The 11537-nt window shown below is 31.4% G+C and overlaps 1 protein-coding gene across 5 annotated transcripts; it reads right to left on the bottom strand.

Annotated features, from left to right (window-relative positions):
- Nucleotides 1-3066: 3066 nt before the first annotated feature.
- On the bottom strand, nucleotides 3067-8071 carry LOC112754968 (histidine biosynthesis bifunctional protein hisIE, chloroplastic). Of its 5 annotated transcripts, none has more exons than XM_072221198.1 (8): nucleotides 7601-7910; nucleotides 7371-7432; nucleotides 6539-6810; nucleotides 5507-5667; nucleotides 4283-4528; nucleotides 4084-4179; nucleotides 3829-3980; nucleotides 3067-3591 (listed from the first exon to the last, which is right to left on the bottom strand). In XM_072221198.1, the coding sequence occupies exons 4-8, from the start codon at nucleotides 5657-5659 to the stop codon at nucleotides 3375-3377; spliced, it is 864 nt and encodes a 287-aa protein (XP_072077299.1). In that variant the 5' UTR covers nucleotides 5660-5667; nucleotides 6539-6810; nucleotides 7371-7432; nucleotides 7601-7910; the 3' UTR covers nucleotides 3067-3374. The 5 variants fall into 5 exon arrangements, with proteins under 5 accessions (XP_072077299.1, XP_025658595.1, XP_025658596.1 ...); XM_025802810.3 differs by having other exon boundaries at nucleotides 4283-4537; nucleotides 7601-7885; XM_025802811.3 differs by lacking the exon at nucleotides 6539-6810 and having other exon boundaries at nucleotides 7601-8071.
- Nucleotides 8072-11537: the final 3466 nt, after the last annotated feature.

The following is an 11537-nucleotide window of genomic DNA, read 5'->3' as shown; positions in this document are numbered from 1 at the left end:
TTTCTCTTTACGTTATTAAGATCCAAGATTTCTAGTTGATAACTTCTTTCTTTTACCGAAACAATCAAGTTTTGAGTTTTAAATAAATCAATAATCAAAATGCTGTTTTTGAATACGCAATGCCGTGAAGGTTGCCTTGTATGTTACAGATAATAATAAGCACCTTCCATATTAGCATGGAGAGCACATCTATTCAAGATTTTCTTTTTGGAAAAGTCTAGGGGCAGCAACTTTGTTAAATTTTGGTCAGCATATAACTAGCAAAGAAAAGTAAGTCATTAGATGAAATCTTACACCAATCTCACACTATTAAAACCATCATTGATGACTATTTGATGGCTACAATTCACAAAAGTTGCTAGCCCTAACATTTTTTTTTTTAATCACAACAACTACACATATCAACTAATGGAGTCAGCTTTAATGAAATAGAAAAAAAAAATAAATAAAAAAATTAACGGAATAAAAATAAAAAAAAAACTTACATGCATATATATTGTATGACTATATTTAGTTTTGAGAACAGAACAAGATAAGATATTGAGAATAAAATATAAATGATAAAAACATAAAAATTAGTGTTCTTATATTTTATTTGGTGATGAACTAGAACAAATTAAATTATGAAAGTCCAATTTATTCTCAATTTTTTCATTCAAAAATTTGGAAAGAAAAATATAATAATAAAAAATATAATTATGAAAAATTAACAAAAATAATAAAAAAAAATAAAAAATAAGTTGTGTAATACTAAGATCAAATAAAAGGAGCTAGCATTCAAAAATCCTATACAAGTACACAACAGGACCCTCACATCCGAAAGTTAGCAATACTAAGATCAAATAAAAAGAGCTAGCATTCAAAAATCCTATATCTGTAACATTCAAGTTGTCATTATCACCAGCTACTGGCAGTTAACATGAGAAAAATTTTTAAAGCAATAACTACCATTTATGATATAAAAGGGAGTAATCACTTCTATATATGTTAATTGATTGTTAAGTCAAGAGTATTATTATTATGATTATTAATTATTAGTTATGTTTATTTGCAACGTTTGGTCTTGTCTGCTATATAAGCTGCATAACAAGACACATGAAATTCCGTCATATATTAATGCAAGCTGGTGAGAAAAAAGGAATAGTACATTAAGCACAATACGAAGGAAAGCAAAGAAAAAATAACAGAACAAATGAAATTTGTCTTGGTAATACGATGACTTACATCTTTAGGATCAAACATATTAAGGTGCAAACTTTGGCATCTATAAAATTGAACCCAGATCAATCATCAAATCAAGCTTGTGAATCCAAATCAATAAACAAAGCTCAAGTGAATACAAAAAGATTGCCCATTCCAAAACATACAAGTGAGTGCATTGTGATCTATATTTTATTGCACTCTGAATGCACTTGCATCATCATCATCATCATCATCATCATCATCATCATCATCATCATCATCATCATGCTTATTATTATTATTATTATTATTATTATTATTGAAAAAGAGCAAAAATATGTTTAAAAAAAAAAAAAAGAGAACCAGAAACAAGAAGGAAGAAGGGAAAAATGTTAACTATTGTGTGCAACATAAAGAGAAAAAGTCTATTCACTATATATTTACTAAAAAAACGTTAATCACTTATAATTTTTATCATTTTTGGTTTTCCTTTTAACTAACAAAAATAAATAAACAAATAAATATTTCTGAGTAATTTTACAAAATAAAAATTGCTAAAAAAGTGTGCTTGACAAACCATTAATTTTCATAATTCAATAGAAAATTAAAACCCAAGTAATATCATAAATATCATAATCAAATTGTGTCATAGAAAACATTGCAATTTATGTCCATAATATTAATAGGATTTGGTTCCTCTTTGTTTGAATTCCCGTTGCACTCTGCGTCGTAATTAGGAATTTAAGAATTCACCGAAGCCTGAAGCATAAGAATGATCTATATGCATCGCTTTTTATATGTGCCGTACAATCAAAAGTTTCTTTTTCAAATAACAAACCACCACCACCATGCAAAGTGTGTGACACCTCTTTGAACCGTGAAGACAACCACCACCTTCACTACAACACTAGTATATAAACATAGCAAAGCTTCAACATATTTCATTCACAAACATCTCAAGGAGTATTCAGTGGAGGAACTAAACAGAAAAACTCAAATAGCAAGATGGGTCTGAAGGGGAAGCAAGCAATCCAAATTCTTGCAGTGCTTGTGCTAATTTCATTGGGAATGGCTGATAATGCCATCAACAAAATCAAAACTGGGCAGTGCCTTGGTTTATGTGGAGACGACATTGTTTCCTGCATGATTGATTGCTACATTAAGGACATGCAGCACTTCTTGAATTGTGCAATGAAATGTGAAAACAAGAATAACCTGTGCATGGGATCATGCACCAATATCGAGATTCCTTCGCCTACTCATGGGGTGACACCGCCATCTCACAAGGTACCACCATCTCACCGGGTACCACCACATCATCGGGTGCCACCATCGGCACCGCCATCTCACAAGGTACCACAATATCTCAACGTACCACCATCTCAAATGGGACCACCATCAACCTGATACGCATCTTAAATATGATGCAATCTCACCCTAACGTATATGGGGAAAAATAATTCCAGCATGTTATTATTAAGAAAATAATTACAGGTCAATTTGAATTATAATTGACGTTGTTGTTGAACTCAACGCCAATGTTACTTGTTCTTCTCCAAGGAAATGATGTTATACTACTACTTGATTTGAATAAATAAATATTTTATATAGCAAATTTTGCACAAATTCACTTAGAAAACATCCTGAATTGTGTCATTTATACTGAGTTCCTCAAATGTTATATAAATAACATATGCTATACTAAATGGTAAATGCTTATAATGTTTATATAAATAACATGCTTGTTCTCCTTAAATAATGCTTATATAATGTGTTATTTGCCTTGTAATTATACTTTTAGTTTTTAATTTAAATCCCAATGATAATTGTGAACAATGCGCCAAAAGGAAAATAGTAGAATAACCAAAAGATGACACAAAGATATAACAATCCAACTGAGACAAAATAACTACGAAGACCAAAAAGTTATGCAGATAAGTCTTCAATCCAGAATTACATCTTGCTACATATAAGCATGAATGCAATACTTGAATTAACTTAAGAAAACCTCTAAAAAATGTACAACTGATATCTAGTAGCGAAGTTGAAAAGTAACATCAACATGGTGCTCCTGACATTCTCAACTTTCATATGCATACCTCAGCAGTCACAATGATAAGAACACCTATAGTACATCCTGATATGTCAAAAAATCCGAATACAGTGCTTGAGATATGTACTTAACATTAAGTTCAATCTTGCTCTGATTTCTTGGATACTCGACTTTTCTTTTCCTCGATACCAGATTGGAAAAATCTCTGCCGAAGAACCTGCAGAACATCTTCTACTTTGACATCTTTCACTGCCAACAGTACCATCGCATGATAGAGTACATCAGCCATCTCTGAAGCAGTACGTGACTTGTCCTCGTTATTCTCTAGTGTTTGACACAACTCATTTGCCTCTTCTCTGCGGATACAAAGATACAAGTCACAAAGGTGCATGTATTTTCTCCAAGCCAATGGAACTATAATTAAACGTATAGGTAATGTTTCTTTTAATAGAAAACTTTCATGTGGAGGCAATTCTATCAGCTATATAACACTTTGCAATGGAAATCACAGGAAATGCATATTTTTCGCTTTCTTCAGGATGAACAAACTTAAATTCAAACTCAAGATAACAACATGATGAGATATATCTAACCTGATTTTTGAGCACAACAACTTATCATTGAGCAATAATCGCTTAGTCCATGAGGGCTTTCCATTCTCTTCTTCTGCTAACTCTGCTTTGCGTTGGGAGATTGTCGACTCTAATGAATACAAAGAGGTTAATGCCAACCTATTTCCTTCAATCTGTAACATAACCAAAATAAATTTGAATATCACTTGAAATTTCCCTCCAGAAATACAATATCTGAACACAACATGCCCTAGGTTGTAATCGCCTAAAGCTAACCTCTTGCTGTTTTAGTGAGTCAAAGACTGATGTATAATAGCATGTTTCTGCCCCTGTGTGGCAGGTAGGTCCATCAGGTTTCCCGAGGTATATTATCTAAGAAGCATTTTCCATAGAGAAAAAAAGATAATAATAATAATTAACATGCCTGTGAATCAAATAGTAATAATAATTCAAGGGTAAAAGGAAAAAAACATACAGAATCACGATCACAGTCAAGAAAAACATCGTGAATATTTATAAAATTATTAGAAGTCTCTCCTTTGGTCCACAATGTTGACCGTGACCGACTGAAGAACGTAGCCTTCCGGGAAGATAGGGTTGTAAACACTGCTTCTCTATTTGCAAAACCTTGCATTAATATGGCTCCAGTGTCAACATTCTGAGCTATTGCCACAGCCAAACCTTTATCATCCCATTTTACACTGTCCAGCAGAGAGTCTACCTGACAAAACTTTAACACTTTAATGTGAAATAAGATGGGGAAAAAAAGACACCAAGAAATTACACGTGCAATGGAATGAATAAAATTCCTTAGCATTAACCCAAATATACAATCACCATTTAACTGTGAAAGAATAGAGACCCTAGAGACTTGTTCCTGTGTAATTAAATTTTCCCCCCAACGTAGACCGACAAATCTAAAAAGAAACTAACTTACAAGAGGTGATCTTCACAATTTAATGTAAAGTATAATAGACAATTACACTAGTTTAGCAGTATTGGAGATTTAAAGAAAACAATGATAATAGCTTGCCAAAAATAATCATGCAATTAAGATAATAAAGAACTTCTAGTGTTTTCTGATTTGGATCATTTACGGCCCAATTATAAAGCACTAAAATTCACCATTTGATTCTCAAGCATCTAGCTACCTCCAGTAGGGATTTAACCAAAACTACTATAATAGATGTTTATGTAACAAATCTCAAAAGCAGAGCCAAGGCTTACACCACATACTTCGCCACAATGTAATTGGTGAAAAAAAAGCAGGAGCAATGTCAAATCACAAGACCATTGGATAATGAAATAATAGGAAATCCTAAACACTGAACAAATGTAATATATCATCAACAAAGTGGCGTAGTAATATGTTTTAGAATCTAAAATTAGTTTGCAAAATGACCATGACCATTATCGTTGGGTTACATATACTACCAGGTGGTCTTAAACTCATATATTGAAAATAGAAAACATAAATGCATCATATACATAAACCCATGCTGTTTATTTCAAAGACAACATATGAATTCCACCTTGAGAACCATCTAAAATCTAGCTGAATAGTGAGTGCACTTTTAATTTGGCAAATAAATAAAATTGGTCTCTTATGTTTATCAATAGCTTCAATTCCCGCTATAACATTGCATCATAAAACTTGAATACACACATCATGGAATCCTATAAAAATTTCAAGGTGTACCTTGGGGTCAATGACAATATTTTTGTCTGGTCTCTCCAACGAAGCAAAAGGTAAGATGTGTGTCCTTCTCCCTTTATTGTCACTGGTAAATGATAGCTTGCCATTGAGGAAACTAGTGGAAAATTGAAGCATGTGAGCATAGGAAATGGTCATTTTCAAACCTACAAGTGCCATGCAAGTTTCTCAGTGTAAATACAAACGAAGAGCCTTTGCAAATTGTAAAGAAGCATAGCATTGTTTTCAAGAAAAATGCCAGAGGAGTATTTAATTGCAAGGCCCATGGGGATCAGAACCTGCCCAGGCCCCACTTATAAATTGCAACCCCCCCCCCCCCTTCTTTTTCTTTTTCCCATACCCAAACCATATGTTGGGTCCATAGATTGGTTTGTGTTTCCTAGAAATAAAATTCCTGGGAATACTACACCCACAAATCAAATTCCAGGTAGGTACATTATTCCTGGAATTCCCGGGAATCAACATTAATATGGGCGTGTGGTTAGAAAAATGTTTTGACATTCCTAGAAATTTTGCACTAATAACCTTACATGATGGCCTTATCAATCTCATTACCCAACATCAACAGAGCGATGCCATTCAATAATGGCTTGCCAAGAAATGAATCAAATCACGAAATTCACTAGTTCTTGATATGCTAATGTTATCAGAACCAGTAGCCATGGTTGTCAAATTCGTGAGTCAAAGGATACTCGTAGAGCCCTTGTAGACTTGACTCGCCGAGTTAACTCGTAAGTTTACCATTTGCTACAGTGTACATACTTAAATAATCAGATTCAAATCCACAAGGCGTATACAAGTTCAAACATAAGCAGGTTTCTAATTTGTAACTTAACAAGTTAACCAACAATAAACTTACAACTCAAATCCTCCATGGTTATCAAATATATCTATAGATTATATCAAGTAGTTTTAAGTTTCAACAATTCAACCAAACAAACAACATCAGCATTGAAAATTCTATATTAATAATAAATTTATCCTAATTCCGAAATTCTTAATTATCTGTTATAATACATTATAGGGTTGTAGTGACTAGTGAGAGAGGGAGACACAAAACAGAGTGTCACGATGCAAAGGAGTAGAGCGGTGGCAGACACGGGTAGGCAAGGCACATGGCAGTGGCAGGCAGCCGCAGAGGGCAAAGCAGAATGACGGATCAGAGCAGCGGCAAACAGTGGCAAGGAGTGGCGGACGGCAAGCAGTGAAGGAATGCAAAGGGAAGGGGGTTGCTGAGGAAGAGAGGTTGTGTCTTGGTCTTGATGTGTATTAGCCCAAAATTGTGTAACCTAAAGGAAAAATATTTCCTTTCAATTATTTGTGTGATACTATACACTTATTAGCATAGTTGTCAAATTATAGGATCACTGGATCAATAGTTCAACCGGTAGGTCACAAACCCGGTTCTACTTAAATAAAAATATAAAATAATCAATTAACAATTATTAAACCTGCATTGATAGAAAATACATATCTTCACTAATACAGTAACAACAATCAATTATCAATTTCTAAAAATAACTAATAGGAAAATTTCAATTAGCATTAATCCTACATTAAATTATTAAAACAATAAAATAAGAGTAACGATCAAATATTAAACTTACATTAAAACAGCAATAATCAAGTATTAAAACAACAACAATCAAGTATCAAGTATTCTATACAAATTCCAATTAGTATCAAATTTCTATTTTAAACTTACATGAAAACAGCAACAATTTATATACAAATTCCAATTGCTTTCAAATTTGTGATCAACTGTCATTTTATAAAATTCCAATTAATATCAATTTATCTATTCTACAGACTACACTACATTGAAAAAAATAAAAAAATAAAAGCTCACCTCTGCAGAAGTTCAGAAGCAGAACCAAAGCCTCAATGTTCCAATAAAATGTCACAGTATTCCTATTCACAGAACCAAAGCCAGAGGAAGCACGAGGCAAAAAGGGTCAGAATCAGCAAAAAATAACCATTGCAGCTACATTAAAACACGATCAGCAGCAACAATCAACTAAATGGCCAAATCATTAAAAATTAATGATTGAATAACTATAAAAAATAAGAAAGACATACCTTGGCCGCACGCAGAGAAGAGGGCGACAGAGAACTGAGCCACGGCAAAGCACAGCGGAAGACGCGAGGGGCGCGGTGATGCAGAGGAAGACGCGAGCGGCGGTGACGCGGAGGAAGACGCGTGCGGCGCGGTGACGCAGAGGAAGACGCGTGCGGCGCGGTGACGCAGAGGAAGACGCGAGCGGCGCAGCGACGAGAGGGGGGCCGGCGAGAGGCGGCGACAGAGAAGATCGAGGCTTTGAGCTCTGTCTCTGTGTGCTTTAGTGCTGTGAGTGTGAGCAGTAGGTTGCAGGGGGCTTCTTTGAAGATTAGGGTTTTTTTTTTATTTTTTTTCAGAAAAGAGTAATTTTGAACCGATTCTCTTTCAAGAATATGCCGGTTCAAAGTTTTCAATAAACCGGCCAGATCAAACCGTTTTACACCGGTTCTTATCTTTCTCCGGTCCTATGCTCATCTCCGTTCCTTAATTTGACCACCCCCGACTTTGGTTCCGTTTTTATATCTACATGTGTAGCGGTGGCAAGCGGGGAAGCCCGTCCCGTCCCGCCCCGCCCCACCCTGCCAGAAGCCATTTTTTGGCGGGCTGGCCTGCCCCGTCTTACTTAGTGAGGCGGTCCTAGAATTTCACCCTGCCCCGTCTAACTATGGGTTGGCGGGCTAAACCCGCCAAAATTTCTTTTTTTTTTTTTTTACTATTAACTACTACATAATATATATAATTTCACAATCATATTAATAAATTTATAGTTTCTAAAGGTATAAAAAATTATATTTTTTATATTCCTAAGCATCAAAATCTTTGTAATTATAAATATCTAATAAACATAATTATAAACCAAGTTTTCATCCAAAACATAAGTATAAATATTCTCTCCAAAGAAAAAAAACATAATTTAAAATATAATTATAAATATTGTCTCCAAAGTAACATAAACATAATCCAAACCACTCAATTTTTATCTTCATACTCTTGTAAGTTAGGTTGGGAAAAGTTAGGTTTTGGCCAAAAAATTGTAAAAATACACCCTCAATAAAAAAACACTAAGTCCGGCGGGGAAGCCCGCTCTGCCCCCACCAAAGCCCGTGGTTTAAGCGGTGCGAATTAGGCGGGCTTTTACTATTTGGCGGTCCTAATTTTTCAACCCGATCTGTCTTTTTTGGCGGGTTACGCGGGTCGGCCCGGTGGGTTTAGACCCGTTTGCCACCCCTATACATGTGTAATAATCTATAGAGTAATTATCCAAATCAGTCTCTAAGGATTTTAAAAGCAGACATTTTAGTTCCCAAGAAAAATTAATACACAAATCAATTTTCAAGGTTTTACTCTAGCAGACAAATCAATTCCAGTTCATTTTTCGCCCGAGTAATTATCCAAATCAGTCCCCAAGAATTTTAAAAACGGACATTTTAGTCCCAAAAAATTAATATACAAATCAAACCCCAATATTTTTTTCCATTAGACATAACAATCTTTCGTCCAAAGAAATAAAATAAAATAATAATAATTATTATTATTATTAATTGCATAATAATATTGAACCATAATTTTTTAGACAAAAATAATAATAAATTTATTCATTAAATTTATATTTTATATATATTCACTAAATAATAATAATAATAATAATATTCAATAAATTATTAGAGATTATTCTACAAAAAATTTAAAGTTGAAACTATTTGATATTTTTGTATTAAATATAATCAAAAGATGTCATATTTTAAAAATTATGTTTGTATTAAAAGAAAATGTTTTAATTTAGATTTCAAAGTATCATTATTCACCTTACTTGTTTCTAACAAAAACAAATGTATTAATATTATTATTATTATTATTTAGTGAATATATATATATATATATATATATATATATATATATATTATAAATACATACATAAAAATCTAATGAACAAATTTATTATTACTTTTGTCTAAAAAATACAATAATAATAATAATAATAATAATAATAATAATAATAATAATAATAATAATAATAATAATAATAATAATAATAATAATAATAATAATAATAATAATAACACTCTTTTTCGTTAGAAACAAGTAAGGTGAATAAAAGTAAGGTGAATAATGATGCTTTGAAATCTAAATTAAAATGTTTTCTTTTAATACAAACATGATTTTTAAAATATGATTTTTTTTATTATATTAAATACAAAAATATCAAATAATTTCAATTTTAAATTTCTTATAGAATAATCTCTAATAATTTTATTGATTATTATTATTATTATTATTATTATTATTATTATTATTATTATTATTATTATTATTATTATTATTATTATTATTATTTAGTGACTATATATATATAAATCTAATGAATAAATTTATTATTACTTTTGTTCAAAAAATACAAAAAATTATGGTACAATATTATTATGCAATTAATAATAATAATAATAATAATAATAATAATAATAATATTTTTTTTTTGACTGAGGACTGTTATGTCTAATAGAGGACTGTTATGTCTAATAGAGAAAAACATTGGAGATTGATCTGTGTATTAAGTTTTCTTGAGGACTAAAATGTCCTTTTTAAAATCCTTGGGGTCTAATCTGGGTAATTACTCGACCGAAAAATAAATTGGGGACTGATTTGTCTACTGGAGTAAAACCTTAGGGATTGATTTGTGTATTAATTTTTCTTGGGGACTAAAATGTCCGCTTTTAAAATCTTTAGGGACTGATTTGGGTAATTACTCTAATCTATAAATAAGATTGAAATTATATTTTAAGTTATTTTTATTAAAATTAATTTAAATTATAATAATTTAATTAATAAAAAAAATAATATATTGTACATTTTTTTTAATTTAGTGTTAAGTGTATCAATTCTAAAATAATTATTAATTAATTTTAATATTCTAATTTTTTCAATAAATTAGACATATATACTCAATATGACCATAAATAACTTAGTAATACTTAGACCCACTAACAAATTTTTATATGTTGTTTCACTGTTAAGTAAGGACATATTAAAATTAATTCAAAATAAACAACAAATTATTAGAGAATTCTAATGCATAAAATTCTCCAATAAATAATTTAAACTTACTAAAAAATAACTCAATACTCTCCTTTGATACCTGCAAAATATATACCTGAAATAATATTATATCAATATTAGTATATAAAATTATATGATTAACGTAATTTTAAAATAGTTTGTCAAAAGAATGAAATAATACAGATTTTTATAATATATTCTCAAACTATAAACGTAGAATAAAAATATATTACCCATTAGCACCTAGAATTTGTCAATTTTTTAATTGATAGTAATAAATTTTAATAAATTTGATTAAGAGAATTAAAAATTACCTTTTTTTTTATAAGCAATCAAAAACTTCTCTATATACGACATTTATCATGCAGTTATTTTTCAAGTGTCCGTGATCTTGCAACATCACTCGCAGACTATCTTTACTCTTTATTCTTGATAATGCAACATGCAATTGACCATGGTGAAAACTGGCCTTGGAAGGTATATTCCAACTTTTGATAAAGTTTGTCCCTGAGACTTATTTATTGTCATTGCAAATGACATAATAATTGAAAGTTATCTTCTTTGAAACCTGACAGGGTAATGTTTCGTTATTTGGAATTAGATTCAATCTTGAGATGAGAACAATACTTTTAACTTTGTTACCGGTTAAAGTCTTGCATTTTATTACATGGTTTCCCATTCTTCTAACTTGCATTCTCGTTCAATTGCACAAACCATTAGTTTGGTCTATATTCCGCAGCAACATAACAAGAGCGCCAACCTTCACGATCAACTTGTGTGGTGGTAGACCTGAACAATTTATTCCATTTAGAATCTCTGGTGAGAAAGAATCTAACTCAAATTCCATATTTTTCTCCTCAGTACACCAGAGTCAGAATTTAAGTAAACTTTTTCTTGTCCAAG

The sequence above is a fragment of the Arachis hypogaea genome, chromosome 16 (assembly GCF_003086295.3).
Source record: "Arachis hypogaea cultivar Tifrunner chromosome 16, arahy.Tifrunner.gnm2.J5K5, whole genome shotgun sequence".
NCBI classification, from domain to species: Eukaryota; Viridiplantae; Streptophyta; class Magnoliopsida; order Fabales; family Fabaceae; genus Arachis; species Arachis hypogaea.
Note: the sequence above shows the minus strand (reverse complement) of the source record. Positions and strands in the feature narration are given on the sequence as shown.